General features: G+C 48.4%; 1 protein-coding gene across 1 annotated transcript in view; it reads left to right on the top strand.

Moving 5' to 3' along the window:
• Positions 1-21,364, top strand: part of IQGAP1 (IQ motif containing GTPase activating protein 1) — a 108,369-nt gene that overhangs the window by 62,039 nt on the left and 24,966 nt on the right. The window contains exons 10-23 of the mRNA XM_080651850.1: positions 1,364-1,527; positions 2,745-2,829; positions 3,815-3,978; positions 4,375-4,535; positions 5,582-5,706; positions 8,912-9,075; positions 15,457-15,547; positions 15,724-15,891; positions 17,353-17,495; positions 18,273-18,443; positions 19,572-19,655; positions 19,752-19,823; positions 19,919-19,988; positions 20,336-20,544. Coding sequence (XP_080507976.1) covers positions 1,364-1,527; positions 2,745-2,829; positions 3,815-3,978; positions 4,375-4,535; positions 5,582-5,706; positions 8,912-9,075; positions 15,457-15,547; positions 15,724-15,891; positions 17,353-17,495; positions 18,273-18,443; positions 19,572-19,655; positions 19,752-19,823; positions 19,919-19,988; positions 20,336-20,544 — 1,871 coding nt within the window. The remainder of the gene's footprint in view (positions 1-1,363; positions 1,528-2,744; positions 2,830-3,814; positions 3,979-4,374; positions 4,536-5,581; positions 5,707-8,911; positions 9,076-15,456; positions 15,548-15,723; positions 15,892-17,352; positions 17,496-18,272; positions 18,444-19,571; positions 19,656-19,751; positions 19,824-19,918; positions 19,989-20,335; positions 20,545-21,364) is intronic.

Raw genomic sequence — 21,364 nt, 5'->3', positions numbered from 1 at the left:
CTGGACAGACCTGGGGTTTGGTCTCTTGTCCTTAACAGCGGTGTGGCATTGGGCACCTGGAGCATAGAATCATGCAGGTGATGAGACAATGTATGTAAACTGCCTGGTACTTAGTAAGTGCCCAATATTAGTATTATTATTGCTTTTTTAAAAAATCATCTAATCTCTCTACTTAAGGCCTTCATGTCTTATCTCTTTTCTAATCCGAATTGTACGTGCCATTCAAGATTTAATTTAATTCTGACCTTAGTACCTATTCCAGCTTATTTTATTTTTTAAAATATATTTTTATTGATTTCAGAGAGGAAGAGAGAGGTAGAAACATCAATGATGAGAAAGAGTCATTGATCTGCTGCCTCCTGCACGCCCCCGACGGGGGATTAAGCCTGCAACCCAGGCACGTGCCCTTGACTGGAATCGAACCTGGGACCCTTCAGTCCGCAGGCCGACGCTCTATCCAAACCAGCTAGGGCAATATACACGCCTTTCAAATTCCCCACAGCACAGTAGACTAAACCACACAATTTTTTTAAAATATATTTTTTTATTGATTTCAGAGAGGAAGGGAGAGGGAGAGAGAGAGAGAGAGAAACATCAATGATGAGAATCACTGATTGGCTGCCGCCTGCACACCCACTACTAGGGATCCAACTTGCAACCCGGGCCCTGACCAGGAATCTAACCGTGACTTCCTGGTTCATAGATCGACACTCAACCACTGAGCCACTCAGGCCAGGCCAGTTTTCAAACTTCATAATTAAATTTTTGGGGTAACAATTGGTTAATAACGGTCTGTAAGTTTCAGGTGTACAGCTTGATCGTAGGGCATCTGCACACTCGATTGTGTGCTCACTACCCCAAGTCCGATCTCCTCCGTCACCAGGTCCTTGACTCTCCTCCACCCTCCTCGTTCTCCCTGACAATAGTTTTGAAACAAAATTGTCCGAAGATGTGGTCCATTTCTGTGGGAGGCCTTCCCCTGTGTAGCGGTTTGCACTAGACAACCACTTGGCATTTCAGAGGGAACTTGGGCCTGTGTTCGTGTCGATTGGTGCCTCTGACTTTGCTCCCACAGCGGTGCCAGGCTGTCTGCATCTGGAAGCTTTTAAGCAGGCCCGGGGCTTGCGTGCTCCAGGAATCTGTTACCTCTGATGAACAGCCTGGCAGGAGCCCCTGGGAGCTCGATGGCTTCAAGGCTCTTTCCAGTCCCCAGATCTTAGGCGGCCGTGACGGCCCAGAACAAAGGCGGCCTGATTCTGTTCCCTAATCTGAGTGGAGAGGTTGGTTTGGGGGAAGGAAAACCATCCTGGGCTATTAATGTTAACGCAGTGTTTTCTCAAGCGCTTGCCTTCTTCCTCCGCAGCGTTTTCTGCGTTAGCGAACGTAGACCTGGCTTTGGATCAGGGAGGCGCCCTGGCCCTGTTCCGGGTTCTGCAGTCCCCGGCGCTGGGCCTCCGTGGGCTGCAGCAGCAGAACAGCGAGTGGTACCTGAAGCAGCTCCTGAGTGACAGGCAGCAGAAGCGACAGGTGAGAAGACCCGGGGCCAGCCTGCGGGGTTTGCGCACCTCCGCCTGAACCCGTGCTGTCGTGTTAAAGACACTTCTGAGCCATCTTTTTCTAGTGTAACTTTTTCTCCTACATATAAATTAGGTTTTTACTTTTATTTATTTTCTGTTGTTTTTTAACCTTCACCGAGGATATTTTTCCATTGATTTTTAGAGAGAGTGGAAGAGAGAGGGAAAGACAGAGAGGAACATCCATGTGAGAGAGACACATCAATTGGTTGCCTCCTGCACGAGCCCCGACCAGGGCCTGGTTCGGGGAGGAACCTGCAACCGAGGCATCCAACCCGGGATCCTTCGGTCCACAGGCCCACGCTCTATCCACTGAGCCCAACCAGCTGGGGTTAAGTTAGATTTTTAAAATGCCCTCAGCAGCCCTGGCTGGTTTGGCTCAGTGGATAGAGCGTGGGCCTGTGGACTGAAGGGTCCTGCGTTCTATTCTGGTCAAGGGGCATGCAGGAGGCAGCCGATCAGTGATTCTCTCATCATTGATGTTTCTGTCTCTCCCTCTCCCTTCCTCTCTGAAATCAATAAAAATATATTTAAAAAGAAAGCTGTTTTTTAAAATAAACCAATAAATAAAATGTCCTCAGGTAAAGTACACATTGTCTTCAGCTGCGTTTGGTTTTAGAGTTGGAAACCCCCTGAAAATAAGGAATACCCGCCTTCGGAATCTAACCACCCCTTCACCCGAAGCCTTCCCCTTCGTCCCCCACCAAAGCCATCGGGAAACCTGAGTTTTTTACACTCTCACTTCAGGAATTTCTACTTTAAAAAACCACCTCAGTGTGTCCTCTGGGGAGGTGCTCGCTGTGCAGCAGACTGTGTGTGACTGTTCTTGGGGGGAGAGGGGGCAGGTTTCAGAACAGATATGAGGGGCTCTCTCTTTTGTCCAAAAAAGGGCAAGCATACATGTTACAAAGCCGCAGTGTGTATTGGCCAGAGTAAGTAGCATAAACGTGCTAGTGATTCTGTAAACACTTATCTCAGGACGTTTTGATGCTTCTCACAAAACATTTCTCTAAATGGACTGGTATCCAGAAAGTCACTCCACGCCCCGGCGTGGCCAGGGCCGCCACTTGCCCCGTGGCTCTCTGTCCCTGTTCCTGCGGCGGCGGGAGGAGAATGTGGCTGGAGGCGGAGGCGGGTCATGTTGACAGGAACGTCCTTTGCTGTCCTCAGGGCGGTCAGGCGGATGCCCTGCAGAAGGAGGAGCTCCAGGCTGCGGTGGATGCCGCCAACAGTGCCGCCCAGCAGTACCAGAGAAGTACGCCCCGCTGGGCTCCGGGGCTCCTGCGGCGGGGAGGGAAGTGGCTTCATGGCATTGGGGGTCTGAGGTCACCCTTCGCGCCACCCCAGCCTCCTCGCCGTAATCCACCACCAGGCGCCTCTGGCAGTGGGGTTCCTCCCATCACAGTGGCTCCCCTGAGTGAGACAGCACCGCGGCTGGTCAGGGAAACGCCTGCAGCAGGCCAGAGTCGGGGATTGATTGGTGAGATTTGGAGGATGAAAGAGGAGAAGGCTGTTCCTACCACATTGCGGACAGATCACGAGAATTCTCATGTTTTCATATTCCACAGTGTTTTACAAAGCATCATATTTTAAAAAGATAGTAGCTTGTAAGAACATGTAATAAGCAACTTCAAAATGCAATGGGTATTTAATTTTAAAGCGTGCCTGGAACATTCATGTAAAACGCTTTTTGTACTCGTCCAATAGACACTTCCCTGGCCACTGGGTAAAGCTAGCAGTGAAACCACTGGTCCGCTATGTGCTAACGTGGGGCCACAGGGGGGAGGAGGTGTGAGCAGAGGGACCGAAGGTAAGAGGTGTATGGAAGGACAGCGCTTGGGATCAGGTTTCTGGAGGTGTTTGGTGCTGGGCGGTGTGAGGTCAAGGCTTGGGAAGAGGGTGGAGAGCGTTGAGTGGCAGCTGAAGAAGCTGGTGCCTTGCTGGTGGCCACAGAGGAAGGAGGAGGTTTCAGGGAGAGTAGTGCTGGCCGCGGGTGATCTGAAGCAGAAAGAGGGTCTAGGCGAGGAGGCCGCTTTTATTAACTGGCTTTGTTGCCATACAGTTCGCATCCCTATAGTTCGCTCCCTGAAAGGAGACTGCTCTCTAAGATGGGAGTTCCACTTCGGGTGGCGTGGCCAGCAGGTCATCCGCAGAGCGTAACTTCCTTCTGTGACAGCTGGCGTCTCCTTCCCCTGGGGGCTCCCCCAGCCAACCATGTTTCTGACCCCGTTCTCTGCCAGGGCTGGCAGCCGTGGCAGCCATCAACGCTGCCATCCAGAAGGGCGTGGCTGAGAAGACTGTTCTGGAACTAATGAACCCCGAAGCCCAGCTGCCCCAGGTGTATCCATTTGCTGCCGATCTTTATCAGAAGGAGCTGGCTACGCTGCAGCAACAGAGTCCTGAAGTAAGTGAGCTGGGCCTGCCCCGTTTGTGAGCAAAACCCAACGGGAGGGCCCAGCTGGCGTGGCTCAGTGGTTGAGCGTCAGCCTATGAGCCAGGAGGTCACAGTGTGATTCCCAGTCAGGGCACATGCCCAGGTTGCAGGCTTGATCCCCAGTAAGGGGCATGCAGGAGGCAGCCGATCAGGGATTCTCATCATTGATGTTTCTAGCTCTCTCTCCCTCTCCCTTCCTCTCTGAAAACAATAAAAAAACACACAAAACAAAACAGAAAGCAGCGGGAGGGAAGTGAACACCCACATCGTGGTGTAGTTAGGGACACCAAGTTTTTAACCAGAAACTCAGATGCCTCGGGACTCCTTCGCGTCTCTCACTCTGTCCGCCTCTCGCTCTCTGTGCAGCATAGCCTCACCCACCCCGAGCTCTCCGTGGCAGTGGAGATGCTGTCGTCCGTGGCCCTCATCAACCGGGCGCTGGAGTCAGGAGACATGAACACGGTGTGGAAGCAGCTGAGCAGTTCAGTGACGGGCCTGACCAACATTGAAGAGGAGAACTGTCAGCGGTGGGTGCCGCATGGGCTGGACCCCCTGACGGCTGGCACCTCCACTGTGGGTCAGCCATCAGCTCTGGTTTTCTTCACGGTCTCTGTGATCGTCTTTTTTTTCTATTTCTATTCATTTTATACTTTACCATGTACCCTGACAAAAGCCGTAATATTCTGGAGCACCCGCTGAATCGAGTCCACCTTCATACTTCCTCACTTGTTCCAAGACTCTTCAGCTGGTTTGTTCAAACCAGGATCCGGTCCGGTTGTGTCCCTTCGGTGTCTTTGAGCCCAGAATTGTCCCTTTCTTCACGACACTGATTTGTCAGAGAGATGGGGCCAGCTGGCCTATAAAATGCCCCACCTTCTGGTCCTGGTTGCTTTCGAATACTTGTCTTATTCCTGTAAATTGGAAATTATGTCTAAAGGCATGTCGAGATTTAGTTGAACATTTTTGGTAATGTGTGTTTCTCATATCAAGACTCCTGTGAAATCTACTGTCCTGCCATTAATAATTGGTCTTTAGGGGACAGCTCATCCCTCCAACGGATATCCCTGTTTATCTCTCACCAGATCATAATTTCTTTGCACCTTTTGCACCATGAACATGCACAAATTAACCACTGACTTAATAGTTTGACCCTTGATAATCCTTGCCTAAATCGGTACTTCAGTAAGAGCTGCTGAATGAGGACTGGATACATCATTCCTCCTACATTTCCTAGCTGGCGGGTGGCCTTATTTCCTTATCTCGGAGCTGCTGCCTCTCTCTGATTCTAGAGTTGGTCTTCCTTGGAATTGAGAGGCTGTTAAGAATAGGTGATATCCTTACATTTTCCCATTTTCTTTAAGGTAACTCAGTCCTGGAGCTGGCCTCTAGAATATATCAAAACTGTTGGGGTACCTTAACTGTCTGTGTTCTTGGATACTTTGCCCACTGTTCCCTCCCTTGCCCTTGACCCCCCCCCCCCCCCCACGTCTTGTCATTCTGTCACCCACAGTGATCCCGAAGGTCCCTTTTATTCTGTTGCACTTCATTGTCTTTGTTATGGGGGATGGGGCAGGTATCTCGATGAGCTGATGAAGCTGAAAGACCAGGCACATTCAGAGAAGAACGAGTTTATTACGTGGAACGACATCCAGGCTTGCGTGGACCACGTCAATCTGGTGGTGCAGGAGGAGCACGAGAGTGAGTAACCCGGTCCCATCCCCCCATGTGTCACGGTGCAAGGCGGCGTGATGCCATGAGCCGGTTCTAACCATGACTCCTGGGGGCGGGGGTTGAAAACTGAAATATATGTATAACTCAAAAGCTAAGGTTGGATATTATTTTCAAAACACCAGGCAACTGCTATAATTAGGTATGTAGGTCATAACTAAAAATTTCAGGAGATGGTCCTGGCTGGTTTGGCTCAGTGGGTAGTGTCGGCCTATAGACTGAAGGGTCCTGGGTTCGATTCTGGTCAAGGGCACATGCCCGGGTTGGGTTGTGGGCTTAATCCCCAGTAGGGGGCGTGCAGGAGGCAGCCGATCAATGATTCTCTCTCATTGTTGATGTTTCTATCTTTCTTTCCCTCTCCCTTCCTCTCTGAAATTTTAAAGTATATATATATATATATATATATATATATATTTTTTTTTTTTTTTTTTTTCAGGAGATGAATTGAACATGATTTTTTATTTTTAAGTGCTATTATAACAGGTAGCTCTGACACTAGCTTCCTGGAGTTGGGTCGTGTTGATAGGTTGAGGGCACAATCCTGCCACTTCAGGCATCAGCTATGAGCTCTGGACCTCTCAGGTCACCACATTTCTTTTTTTTTCTTTTCTTTTTCTTTTTTTAAATATATTTTATTGATTTTTTACAGAGAGGAAGGGAGAGGGATAGAGAGTTAGAAACATCGATGAGAGAGAAACATCGATCAGCTGCCTCCTGCACACCCCCCACTGGGGATGTGCCCGCAACCAAGGTACATGCCCTTGACCGGAATCGAACCCGGGACCCTTCAGTCCACAGGCCGACGCTCTATCCCAGGGGTGGGCAAACTTTTTGACTCGAGGGCCACAATTCGTTCTTAAACTGGACGGAGGGCCGGAACAAAAGCATGGATGGAGTGTTTGTGTGAACTAATATAAATTCAAAGTAAAGGAGCGGAGGGGAGAGCAAGAGAACCCTCCGCTCTTTCGGCTCCGCGGGCCGGATAGAACAGCCGAATGGGCCGGATCCAGCCCGCGGGCCGTAGTTTGCCCACGGCTGCTCTATCCACTGAGCCAAACTGGTTTCGGCAGGTCACCACATTTCTGAACACTTGCTATAAATTCAGGTGTTTCCTCCACCCACTCAGGTTCAGTAATATCCTAGGTTGACTCTCAGAACTCAGCAAAGTGCTCTACTTACGATTCTAGTTTTATTAGAAAAGGATACAAATCGGGACCAACGGAAGGAAGAGCCCTGGGGGCGGTGTCGGGCAGGGCATCCTCAGGCTGTGCCCCCTGCCAGCACAGCGATGTGTAGCACAGCCGGGTAAGCTCACCTGAGCTTCGGGGAGCCAGAATTTTTATCGGGGCTTCCTTACAGACAAACGATGATTGTATCATTGGCTATGTACTAGTAATTGAACTTAATTTCCAGACCACCTCCCCTCCCTGGAGATGGGGAGACTGGGCTAACGTATCACATGGCTCAAAGCCCCAGTCTTCTGATCACATGGTTGGCCTTTCCAGCACGGCCAGCCCCCCTCCTGAAACTACCTAGGGGCCCCCCAGACTCACCTGGCTAGGGTACACTCAGGGGTGGTTCCAGGGGCCCGCCATGAATGACAAAGTTATTCTTGTCACTTGGGAAATGCTAAGGGTTTACAGCAGTGGTTCCCAACGTGGGGCATACGTCCAACATGGGGGCAATTTGATTCTTAAGGGGAGCAATTCGAGAATGAGTTATTAACAGTGAATTTTATGTATTTCGTATGATTCTAGGGTCCTCATATATTGTGACGTAATTATGCATTTCAGTTCTCTAGTATATGTTTTGGAACTTTATTTGCTATTTTTATATCACTTCATCTTATTATTATTTTTTTTTTTAACAATTTCTTCCTCAGTCCTTCAACTGTCCTTCCGTTCTTTTATTTTTCTCTCGCATGGGTGCCATGTTCTTTGGCAGCTTGTTTAGACCAAGTTCATGGCCTTTGAGGCTTCGTCCACGTGAATAGGAGCTCACTTTTTGAATAATAAGAATTATATGCCCTAACCGGTTTGGCTCAGTGGATAGAGCATCGGCCTGTGGACTGAAAGGTCCCAGGTTCGATTCCGGTCAAGGGCATGTACCTTGGTTGCAGGCACATCCCCAGTAGGAGGTGTGCAGGAGGCAGCTGATCGATGTTTCTAACTCTCTAGCCCTCTCCCTTCCTCTCTGTAAAAAAAATCAATAAAATATATTAAAAAAAAAAAGAATTATATGTCACGGGGGTGGCATCGGGATTTCAGAGATGCTTCGGTGGGGCGAGACCACAAAAAGGTTGGGAACCACTGCCCTAGAGGCCCTTTTCCAGGCAAAGACCAGCCAGTTTTGATTGCACGCAGTCCTTGCTGAAGTAGCACAGCTGACTGAGATGCCATGGGAGTGAACGTTCGTAGTTTACTGTGTATTCCTTGTGAGACATAGTCCACTGATTTAGTGGGAAGAACCTTGCCATGGAGCGGGGTGCCTCGGGCTTGGGTCCTTGGTCTACCACTTGTGCTGTATGATCTTGGGAGAAATCCCTAAGCCTCCTCTTTTTCCTACAATAATAGTGAATTAAGTGACTGTTTGAGATCCCTTGAACTCTGACTTTTTGTAAGTCAAGAATGGTTGTGACTACACTTTGAAATGTACCTGAAAACTATACTATAAAGCCAGTTTCATCAAAATCTTCACACTTTAAAAAATATATTTTTTAAATTGATTTTAGAGAGGAAGGGAGAGAGAGCTAGAAACATCAATGATGAGCGAGAATCACTGATAGGCTGCCTCCTGCACATCCCCCACCGGGGATGGAGCCTACAAACCAGGCATGTGCCCTGACTGGGAATCAAACCGTGACCTCCTGGTTCATAGGTTGACACTCAACCACTGAGCCATGCCGCTGGGCAAAATCTTCACACTTTTAAGTGAGAGCAGTTATACATAAAACAAGAGGACTTGAGCTTTCAATAGGAATGTGGGTATAAGGCCATTTATTTTGAATGAAACAAACACTAAATTTAAAGAGACCATGCTGCTCAATATTATGGATGACAAATTACGGTTTGAATCATGGCAGTGCTTGGGTGGATTTATGCGTACTTAGCATGCTTACAGACTGATTTGTTTCTGGAATGTCTTAAAGAAATGACCTTTGTTTCTTCATCTTCAGGGATTTTAGCCATCGGCTTAATTAATGAAGCCCTGGACGAAGGGGATGCCCAAAAGACCCTGCAGGCCCTGCAGATTCCTGCAGCCAAACTGGAGGGCGTCCTGGCAGAAGTGGCCCAGCATTACCAAGACACGCTGATCCGAGCAAAGAGAGAGAAAGCCCAGGTGAGTGGCATCGAAAGTGTCGCTTCTGTTCCGAGAACTTCCTCCCTCCAAGCACCAAGATACAGGAGTGACGCCTCCCCTGATTCCCTCCGGGACTGCTCCTGGGCACCTCACATTCAGAGCTCTGTAGGGACACAGGGGTGAGGGACATAGACTCTGCCTCTTGGAAGCTTTGCTGTTTCACACATTTGGCTTTTTTGTTGTTGTTGTTGTTTGTCAACACATCTCCCTGCCTCTAAGTAAATTCTGCATTGAAATACAAGACCCCAAAATGCATAAGTCAGCCCTAGCTGGTTTGGCTCAGTGGATAGAGTGTCGGCCTGCGGACTGAAGGGTCCCAGGTTCAATTCCAGCCAAGGGCACATGCCCAGATTGCAGGCTCAATCCCCAGTGGGGCTGTACAGGAGGCAGCCGATCAGTGATTCTCTCTCATCATTGATGTTTCTATCTCTCTTTCCCTCTCCCTTCCTCTCTGAAATCAATCCTCTATAATAAAAGCCTAATACGCAAATCCACCGAATGGCAGAACGACCAGTTGCTAAGGCGCACATTGACCACCAGGGGTCAGATGCTCAATGCAGGAGCTGCCCCCTGGTGGTCAGTGCACTGCCATGGGGGGAGCACCACTCTGCCAGAAGCTGGGCTCACTGCTGGCGAGCGCAGCGGCGACGGGAGCCTCTCCCACTTCCACGGCAGCGCTAAGGAGCAGCAAGCCAGCAGGTAGTAAGGAACGAGGGGGTCCCGGACTGCGAGAGGGCACAGGCCAGGCTGAGGGACCAGCTCTGAGTGCACAAATTTCATGCACTGGGCCTCTGATAAAAACATATTTAGAAAAAAAACACCCCACAACCAAAAATGCTGTCATATACATATATGGTTGTATAAATTTTTGAATGTGAGCATACGTGTGTAATTGGTATGCAGGTTATAAAAAGCATCAGCAGAACCAGGCTCATGCCCTGTACCATTTTTATAAACCCTTCCACCATCTGTCCGTAACCACCATCCTGATTCTGACACCACAGTGGGTTTCTGCCTTTTTGAACTGTATTTAAGTGAGATCACATATTATACCCTCTTCTGTGTCTGGCTTCTGCCCAGCATAGTGTTAGTGAAATCTGCCCACATGGTTGCATGCTGCAATAGTGTCTTCATTATCATTGCTGTGTACGATTTCATTGTGTGATTAGATATTCTGTTATTGGTGAATCTTTGGATGTTTCCCACCTTTTGGCTATTGCAAATAGTACTGTGAATATTTTAGCACGTGTCTTTTGGTAAATATGCATGCATTTCTAGTAGAAAGACATTTAGAAGGGGAATTTGTGGGGCATAGCAAATACATATATGTAATATTAGAGGCCTAGTGCACGAAATCGTGCACTCACGGGGGGTCCCTCAGCCTGGCCTGCGCCCTCTCGCAGTCTGGGAGCCCTTGGGGGATGTTCAACTGACGGCTTAGGCCCGCTCCCCATGTGGGCCTAAGCTGTCAGTCGGACATCCTTGGTGCTGCCGCGGAGGCAGGAGAGGCTCCCGCCACTGCCACTGCGCTCGCCAGCCATGAGCCCAGCTTCTGACTGAGCAGCGCTCCCCCTGTGAGAACGCACTGACCACCAGGGGGCAGCTCCTGCATTGAGCGGGATCGGGCCAAAATGGGCTCTCCAACATCCCCCTGAGGGGTCCCGTATTACAAGAGGGCGCAGGCCAGGCTGAGGGACCCCACCGGTGCATGATACGGGCTGGGGGGGGGGGGGACGCGGGAGGTTGGCCAGCTGGGGAAGGACCTTGGGAGGGCTCCAGGGCGTGTCCAGCCCGTCTCGCTCAGTCCTGATCAGCCGGACCCCAGCAGCAAGCTAACTTACTGGTTGGAGTGTCTGCCCCGTGGTGGTCAGTGTACATCATAGTGACTGGTCATCCATTCGACTGTCTGTCCCCTGATGGTCAGTGCACGTGATAGCGAGTGGTTGAGTGGCCTTAGCATATCATTAGCATATTAGGCTTTTATTATATAGGATGATACATGAAAGCTTTAGTACATCATGCCACAGAGGATTGTTGTTTTTTAACAGGTTTATTGAGATATAATTCATTTACCATACAGCTCATCACTTTAAAGTGTACAATTCAGTGGTTTTTAGTCTATTCACAGAATTGTGCAACCATCACCATAACCAATTTTAGAACATTTTCATCACCCCCAAAAGAAAGCCAGCACTCATGGTCGCCACTCCTCATTTCCCCTCAATCTCTCCAGCCCCAGGCAGCCACCAGTCTATTCTTTGCCTCTTCAGTATAAATGGAATACTGCAGTGTGAGGTTCTTTGTGACTGGCTTCTTTAACTTAGCTTGGTTTACCCAAGTTGTAGCATGTGTTAGTACTTCATCCCTCTTTAAAAAATTTTTTTTATTGATTTCAGGGAAGAAGGGAGAGGGAGAAGGAGATAGAAACACCAATGATGAGAGAGAGAAACAAAATGATGAGAGAGAATCATTGATCAGCTGCCTCCTGCACACCCGCCATTGGAGCCCGCAACCCGGTCATGTGCCCTTGACTGGAATCGAACCTGGGACCCTTCAGTCCGCAAGCCGATGCTCTATCCACTGAGCCAAACTGGCTAGGGCTACTTTATCTCTTTTTATTGTTGGATAATGCTCCATTGTTTAGAATATTGTTCCATTAATGAGTTGATGGAAATATGACTTGTTTCCACTTTATGGCTACTGGAAATAATGCTGATCTGAACATAAAAGTTTTCCAACATAATTGTAACACGAACCCATCTTTTAAAAAGTTTGTCTTGCCTCTCAGCTAGTTTGTTGAAGAAGTGGACAAGATTTATACCTCTGTTTATGCTGTTGCTGAGTAGGGAGTTAGTGTGTAGTCGGCCCTCAGATATCAGTTGCATGATGAAAGCATCCTTACCTCTGTTTTTCTAATTATAATTAGTCTCCTTTTAAGTTCTTCCTAACAGCAATTACGTAGGGAGGACCACAATTTTTTTTTTTTAACTTAAAGATCCCTGCAGTGAGGTTCTCATAGCAGGTGGAACAGCTGAGGGAAATTCTTAATTCAGGGGGTTAGACTCTGGGAATCCAAAGACAGACAAACAGACCAAGGCATCTGTGTGACTGCAGCTTCTGTACCCCGACCCCCAGGGGTTGGGGGGGAGGGGTGTGGTAATATTATAATGTCGATAAATCTCCTTTGATTCCCTTGTCATCAGAGTAGTTAACATCACCATGTCCTGATCATGTAAATGCAGCCAGTACCGTGCTTCATATAAGAGGACATTAATGCCCTAACCGGTTTGGCTCAGTGGATAGAATGTCGGCCTGCGGACTGAAGGGTCCCGGGTTCGATTCCGGTCAAGGGCATGTACCTTGGTTGCGGGCACATCCCCAGTGGGGGGTGTGCAGGAGGCAGCTTATTGATGTTTCTCTCCCATCGATGTTTCTAACTCTCTATCCCTCTCCCTTCCTCTCTGTAAAAAAATTAATAAAATATTTTTTTAAAAAAAAGAGGCACATTAATGTGCTGAGTGTCAGTTGATCCTGGAGTGAGAGTGAATCATAACTCTTGTTTTGTAGCCAGGAAATTGAGACAAAGGGATCAACTGATGTTACTCAGGAGAGAAGCAGTTGGCTGTGGGAAAGCTATCAATGGAGGTCTCTGTCTCTGATAATCAATTTTGGATCAATTGGATTAGTTCTTCCCAAACATTTTTTTTAAAAATATATTTTTATTGATTTCAGAGAGGAAGGGGGTGGGAGAGAGAGAGAAACATCAATGATGAGAAAGATTAATTGATCGGCTGCCTCCTGCACCCGCCCTGGTGGGGATCGAGCCCCCAACCCTGGCACGTGCCCTGACCGGGAATCGAATCCTGGGTCGACGCTCAACCACTGAGCCATGCCGGCTGGGCAGTTCTCCCCAAACTTGGCTGATCATCAGAACGTTTGAAAAGTTATTTTAAAAATGCAGATTCCTAAGATTTATACTCTTGTTTCTGCTTATTCAGAATCTCTAACGGGGGGCCTGGCTGTAGTGATTCTGTCTAGACCCCAGTGGTAATGTTTGTTTTTGCTGCCGTATAAGTCCACAAGGAATCTTAGTGGACTTTGGGAAAATAAACTAGGCCAGGTTCCATGTCTAAAAAAGGAAACTAGATTGAGGCTCTAACTTGTACCTGCTCTCACTCATGCTCTGAGCCCTTGGGTAGGGTTGTGGGAGTTAAACTGTTAGAGGATGTGACTAGAGTTTGAAGCATTTCCGTTTGCTGTGGAATAACTTTTCAGAGGATGGGGGTGGGGTTAGAGGGAATTTGCTTAACACTGCCAGGCCCACACATTAGACGGAATAGCCTTTTTTAGGCCTCAGCCTAGCTTGTAACGTTCTCTGGGCCATCTTGAAAGTGGTTTTAAAAATAATCTGATTTCCAAACTTATCAAGCAAACGGTCTTACTTTAACTTTGACCTGTAGTTCCCTTGTGGTATCTTTGGGTCTAGCTTTGGTGTCAGGGTAATACTGACCTCATGGAATGAATTGGGAAGTTTTCCTTCTTCTTTGCTTTAGAAGAGTTTGTAAAGGATTGGTGTCAGCTTCTTTAAACAGTTGGTAGAAGTCACCAGTGAAGCCATGTGGTCCTGTGTTTTGGGCTTTGTTTTTTTGGAGGATGTGTTTTGATTCTTATTCCATCTCTGTATTTGTTATTGGTCGATTCCGACTTCCTTCAAGTATTCTTTCTGCCTCTTTTTCCTTCTTCCTGTCTTGGGGATTCCATTCTGCATATATGGGTATTATCGATGGTATCCTCAGGTCTCTGAGGCTTTGTTCATTTTTCTTCCTTCTTTTTTCTTACTGTTCCTCAGACTGGATCCTTTCAGTGGACTCATCTTCAAGTTTGCTGAGTCCCTCTAGGAATTTTTTTTATTTCAGTTATTGTATTTTACAACCCCCAAACTTCATTTGATTCTTCTTTTTTTAAAAAAATAATTTTGATTTCTTTGTTGGTCATTCTCTATTTGGTGAGACCTTGTTCTTATATGCTTTAGTTCTTTGAACATATTTGAAATAGCTGACACAGGTCTCTGTCTGCCATGATCAATTTAGACAATTTCGATTGTCAGCTTTCCCCCTTTTTTGGACCAGGCTTTCTTGTTTTTATGCATGTCTTGTAGTTTTTTAAGTCAGAATGGTCAGAATGTCTTTTTTTTTAAAAATATATTTTTTATTGATTTCAGAGGGGAAGGGAGAGAGAGAGAGAGAAAGAAAGAAACATCAATGGTGAGAGAGAATCATTGCATGGCTGCCTCCTGCACGCCCCACACTGGGGATCGAGCCCACAACCCAGGCATGTGCCCTGACCGGGAATGGAACCGTGACCTCCTGGTTCATAGATCGATGCTCAACCTCTGAGCCGCACCGGCCAGGCTGTCTTGTAGTTTTTGAAAATAAAACAGCCCTAACCGGTTTGGCTCAGTGGATAGAGCGTCGGCCTGCGGACTGAAGGGTCCCAGGTTCGATTCCAGTCAAGGGCATGTACCTTGGTTGTGGGCACATCCCCAGTGGGAGGTGTGCAGGAGGCAGCTGATAGGTGTTTCTCTCTCATCGATGTTTCTGACTCTCTATCCCTCTCCCTTCCTCTCTGTAAAAATCAATAAAATATATTAAAAAATAAAATAAAAGAACAGGGCAGCTCTGAAAATCGGATTGCACTCGCCCTCCTCAGGGCTGGTCGTCCCGGGTTGTCGTCCTCATTTGTTAGTGGCTTGTCCTTCTGTTAAGTCTGTGCTCTTTATCCTGTGTGTCCTCTGAAGTCTGCTTGGTTAGCCGGTGGTCAGACAGCAACGCTTAGACGGACATTTCCTCAAGTCCCCTGGGCTCCTTCCCAGTTCGCTCCCTCTGCCCCTTCTCGCTGCTTTTGACTTCCCGAGCCACTTGGATTCATCTTCGCATCTTTATCACTTTATCTGAAGCATTGCTCTCGTAATCTTTCACCAGTTTTTAAAAATACCTTTTTATTGATTTTTTTAGAGACGAAGGGAGAGGGAGAAAGAGATAAAAACATCCGTGATGAGAGAGAATCATGGATCGACTGCCTCCTGCACACCCCCCACTGGGGATCGCGCCCACAACCCGGGCCTGTGCCCTGACTGGGAATCAAACTGGCGACCTCTTGGTTCCTGGGTCGATGCTCAACCGCTGAGTACCCCAGCCAGGCTTCACCGGTTTTTTTATTCCTGCTCCTTCCAGTTGACTATTCCATGTGTCTCACGTGTTTGAAACTTCCTCCATATCTAGTCGAGTTTCAGAAGCCCCTTTATCCCACGAGCCCTGATTTAATGGCTCCAAATGTTACGTTGCTTTTCACGGTGCATAGGAAACCCAGGATGAGTCCGCTGTGTTATGGTTGGATGAAATTCAAGGTGGAATCTGGCAGTCCAACAAAGACACCCAGGAAGCACAGAGGTGTACGTATCGCTGGTTTACTTCTCTCGGTGGAGGGCGGGGTGGCGAGGTGCTCCATGTCGTGTTAGGCGGATCAGCATGTGGGGGGAACAGCTTGCCAGTAGGCCTAGCCAGGTGAACCAGTGTACGAATGTGGGGCTTCCTAAGCTACTCCGGTAACAGTTCTCTTCCGCGATAGTCGCCGTAGGAATCTTTGCCATTAACGAGGCCGTGCAGAGCGGCGATGTCGGTAAAACACTGAGTGCCCTCCGCTCCCCCGACGTGAGCCTGTACGGAGTCATCCCTGAGTGTTGTGAAACGTACCAGAGTGACCTCGCAGAAGCCAGGAAGAAGAAGCTGGCAGCAGGTGGGTTACGGTGAAATAAATGAGTGCCCTGAAGCCGAGAGCTTGAGTGGATGAGGGGACCGAGGTGGAGGGAAGGGCAGTCCGTAGAGAAAGACAACGTTCGTGTAGAAGTACAGTATCTGGACTTATTTTTTTTTTAATGTTTTTATTTCAGAGAGGAAGGGAGAGGGAGAGAGAAAGATAGAAACATCAGTGATGAGAGAGAATCATTGATCGGCTGCTTCCCGCATGCCCCCTACTGGGGATCGAGCCCGCAACCCCGGCATGTGCCCCTGACCGGAATTGAACCCGGGACCCTTCAGTCCGCAGGCCAACGCTCCATCCACTGAGCCCAACCAGCTAGGATCCGGACTCATTTTAAATACCCTAAGGGGGCAATAATATCCCTATTTTGGGAGGAAAAAATTTTCCCCTTTTGAGCAACTATGTTTAAAAAGGTCAATTTCCTGAAAATGCCAGAAGGATAAAAATATTTGACTGTTCATGTTTTATAGGGTGTTAGTAGCTGCTACAGTATCTAAGCCTAGAGTTAGATAGAAGTAGTTTACCTGTAAAAGGAGGGGAATAAAGATTTGATTCTCATTCATTTTTATGGCCTTTTTAAAAATAATTATATATTTTTACTGTTTTCAGAGAGGAAGGGAGAGGGAGGGAGAGAGAGAAACATCAGTGATGAGAGAGGATCATTGATCAGCTGCCTCCTGCCCGGAATTGAACCGGGACCCCTCAGTCTGCAGGCTGACGTTCCATCCACTGAGCCAGACCGGCCAGGGCTTTATGGCCTTCCTGTTATTAACTAGAGAGGTTGAATGGCTGCAGATCTTTTACCAGAAAGTAGTTTTCTGACACATAAGGTCTTAGATATTGGTTTTGGAAAGAACAAAGCTAATCAAAGTTTATTCCAGAGTTGGACTTTGCAGATATATATATATATATATATATATATATATATATATATATATATACAGACAGACATATATATATATATATATATATATATATATATATATATATATACTTTTTTTTTTTAATTGATTTCAGAGGGGAAGGGAGAGGGAGAGATAGATAGAAACATCAATGATGAGAGAGAATCATTGATTGGCTGCTTCCTGCACGCCCCCTACTGGGGATGGAGCCCGCAACCCGAGCATGTGCCCTGACTTGGAATCGAACCTGGGACCCTTCAGTTCGCAAGCCGACGCTCTATCCACTAAGCCGAACCGGCTAGGGCATATTTGCTTTTTATAATGTAGATGTGAGTGAGCTAAATGAGGTATTGCAAAGCCATAATGTAAGAGGGACTTAGGATGCCCCTTTGCTCTCATTCATCCAAGGAACGGGATTTTGGAATGGTTGTCAGGTGGGTTGGTGAACCGGGTCAGAATCATCCTGTCGCATCGGACACGTGTGTGGGGGGCATGGCTCTGGGTCCCCTTTAATCTTCCCTTTACTGTCCGCCAGGCGATAACAACAGCAAGTGGGTGAAGCACTGGGTGAAAGGTGGATATTATTACTACCACAATCTGGACACGCAGCAAGGAGGATGGGACGAACCCCCAGGCTTTGTGCAAAACTCCACGCACCTTTCACGGGAGGAGATCCAGGTAGGCCGCCTTCCTTCGGGGAAGGAGCTCAGAGGAAGCGCGTTGGAGCTGAAAGGGTGTTTGGAGGAACAGGCCTGTGGTCAGAAGCCTTCGCCTAAAATTGAGGCCACGTAATGAGCTGGTGTAGAGTAATTATTTGTCTAGTGGTTGGGGGAGTGACTTAAGGCCTAAATTAGGAAAACATCGGTATTGTAGAATTTAAGTCAGAGACAAATTGTGTGCTTATGAGAGAAAACGTGGATGCCCAGAAAAGAAGGATGAAAAGTTGCTCTAACTCCTCATTAAATGCAACTACTACTCATCTCTCCCAGTTTACATGTTCTCCCGCTTTTCGGACCGTCCCACCCACTCCGGACTGTGCTGTGTTAGACCATGAGCTGTCCATCACAGACAGCCTGGCCATTTCCCTGCGTGTCCTCCACCGTGGCGTTCCAGGGGCTTCTGGGACTGGGTACTCAGCCCCTGCCGGCCCCTGTTCCTCTGTCTTCTTGTCAACAATGACCCACGCACGGGGCCTGGCACAGTCAGTGTTGGGCAGATGAGTGGGTACATAGGAGGTGAGAGAAGATCAAGTTGTTTTTTTTGTCTGTGGCTTTTTGGGGTGTGAGAGCAACCTGCCCTGAAAAATAGACCTGAAACCATTCTCATAGCTCAAAGATCTAGAACGGTCCGAGAAAGCAGTAAGGGTTGGTTTGTGCGCTGCGGACGATACCGTGTTAAAATTTGTCCCTTCTCACCTACGTATGTCTGTCTTCCCCGTGACCACGTGCCTTTCAGAGTTCCATCTCCGGGGTGACGACTGCGTATAACCGAGAGCAGCTCTGGCTGGCCAACGAGGGCTTGATCACCAAGCTGCAGGCTTGCTGCCGGGGGTACCTCGTCCGACAGGAATTCCGGTCCAGGATGAATTTCCTGAAGAAACAGATTCCCGCCATCACCTGCATCCAGGTATTTCAGAGCCCAGGACACAGGCCGCAGGAGGGCGCCGGGAGCAGGGCTCAGAAACCGCCAGTTCGTAGGGGCGAGTGTGTGTGTGTGTTTTCCTGCTGACCTCCTGGTCTCATCCTTCTTCGGACTAGTGTTTCCTCTTTGCTGGCACTGCCATCGGTGTGCCCGATGCGGTGCTTGGAGCTGAGCCGCCAGCCCAGGGGCACTTTTCTTTCTGACGGGCAGCACACGCCACAGAGAGAACTCGGAGCTGGGGCTCAGGGCTCCCCACTGCCCGGTGGTGTGAGCCTCTCTAAGTTTGCTTCATCCTCTGTGCGTGGGGGTACTAATGTTTACCTTCCCTTCCTCACCTGGTTTATTGTAAGGATCCAATAAAGGACCGTGTGGAGGCACTTTTATTTATTCATTCATTTATTTATTTATTGTCAGTCCTCACTCGAGGATATTTCTCCATTGATTTTTAGAGAGAGTGGAAGAGCGAGGGAAAGACAGAGAGGAACACCGATGTGAGAGAAGCCCATTGATTGGTTGCCTCCTGCACGAGCCCCGACCAGGGCCTGGGCCGGGGGAGGAGTCTGCAACTGAGGTACATGCCCTTGACCAGAATCGAACCCGGGAACCTTCAGTCTGCAGGCCAATGATTTATCCACTGAGCCAGACTGGCTAGGGCAAGGCACTTTCTAAAAATGTACATATATTTTTTTTACTGATTTCAGAGAGGGAGGGAGAGAGAGAGAAACATCAATGATGAGAGAGAACCATGAATTGGCTGCCTCCTCACGCCCCACACTGGAGATCGAGCCCGCAAGCTGGCCATGTGCCCTGACCGGGAACCGAACTGTGACCTCCTGGTTCATAGGTCGACGCTCAACCTCTGAGCCACGCCGGCCGGGCTGGAGGCGGTTTTAAAAGGTGTGACGTGCGGTGCTCACACTAGGGAAGTGGACGCTGGCCACTGCTCTCCAGGTGGCGGCACAGCCTCTGCCCACACTCCCCGGTCACCGGAGGACGTGGTCCTCTTTAGACCGTGTCAGGAATTGCACGTGGACAGTAGGTCGAGGAGAGGTGTTGGCATTTCCTCTCTTCCCTGGGAAACAATGTGCCGACTGTATTATGTGATGGTTTCAGTCGCAGTGGAGAGGATACAAGCAGAAGAAGGCCTATCAGGACCGGCTAGCGTACCTGCGCTCCCATAAAGATGAAGTCGTGAAGGTACGGTAGCCTGGGCGGGCCACTCCGTGTGGGGTGCCAGTATGGCCTGTGTTGAGGTGAAGGACTTCTGTAATTTCCAGGGCCCTTTGTCCACAGATCCAGTCCCTGGCAAGGATGCATCAGGCGAGAAAGCGCTATCGGGATCGCCTGCAGTACTTCCGAGATCACGTAAGTTCCCTGGGGAAGCAGGGCCGGTGGGATCAGTTTTGCGATATCTTTGGTGGACAAATGACCCAAAGCATTTCTGCTCCTCTGTTCCTTAGATAAATGACATTGTCAAAATCCAGGCTTTTATTCGGGCAAACAAAGCTCGTGACGACTACAAGACTCTCAGTGAGTAACTGGCTCAGCAGAGGCGGCGTGGAGGCCCTCAGGTTCTGGGTGTTCTCCACGGATCTCTTTTATTTTCTGCAGGCAAGCCTGGGGGCCGGGGGCTGCTTGCGATTTACCCCCCTTTGCTAACCTGTGGCTGCATGTCCTGTTCTTTGCCGTGTCAGCCATTGTCGCAACATAGCGATAGCGTGACCTAGAATACTGTGCATCTCGCGGTTGTCTTTGCTCATCTCACCATTAAACAGACACCTGTGACTAGCGCTGTTCCATAACCCTGACATTCCTCGGGACCGAGAACTTCTCCTGGTAACTTCATTCCCGTCTGACACGTGCTGTCTTTCCGTCAGTTAACGCCGAGGACCCTCCAATGATCGTGGTCCGGAAGTTTGTCCACCTGCTCGACCAGAGTGACCAGGATTTCCAGGAGGAGCTGGATCTTATGAAGATGCGGGAAGAGGTCATCACCCTCATTCGGTCCAACCAGCAGCTGGAGAATGACCTCAACCTCATGGATATCAAAATCGGACTGCTGGTTAAAAACAAGATCACGCTGCAGGTGTGTGCAGAGCTGGCGGGGCCACGGGCCATGTCCTGCTCTGGTTTCCCTGCCTCACCCTCGCTGATTCGTGGGGAGGGAGAAGGCTGGCTTTCTCCTTGAATGCCATAAACTTTAAAAAAGTTACAGAGGAAATGAAATACTGTGATCTAATAGCAAAATTTAAAATAGAGAAAAGAAGGTAAAAATCATCCCGTAATTCCACCACTACACAATCATTTTGTATCGTACATTTTTACTTCATTTTAGAAGATAAAATGTTTTCCAAGTGATAAAGTCATCATATTATTTTTTAAATATATTTTTATTGATTTCAGAGAGGAAGGGAGAGGGAGAGAGAGAGAGAAACATCAATGATGAGAGAGAATCATGGATGGGATTAAGCCCATAGCCCAGGCATGTGCCCTGACCGGGAATCAAACCGTGAACTTTTTTTTTTTTTTTAATATATTTTTATTGATTTCAGAGAGGAAGGGAGAGGGAGAGAGAAACATCAATGATGAGAAAGAATCATTAATTTGGCTGCCTTCTGCACGTCCCCTACTGGGGATCAAGCCCGCAACCTAGGCATGTGCCCCTGACCGGAATCGAACCCGGGACCTTCCAGTCCGCAGGCCCATGCTCTATCCACTGAGCCAAATCAGCTAGGGCGGAACCATGAACTCTTGGTTGATAGGTCCACGCTCAACCACTGAGCCATGCTGGCCGGGCAGTCATAAATATTATTTTTAATAGCAGTATTATAACTAATTAGAAGATACACTATAATTTACCTCTATTTCCCCCCGACTATTTGACCAGTTTTTATTATTACAGATAA

This window comes from Plecotus auritus, assembly GCF_963455305.1.
Source record: "Plecotus auritus genome assembly, chromosome: 15".
Classification (NCBI taxonomy): Eukaryota; Metazoa; Chordata; class Mammalia; order Chiroptera; family Vespertilionidae; genus Plecotus; species Plecotus auritus.
This window is presented reverse-complemented; position numbering and strand designations above follow the sequence as displayed.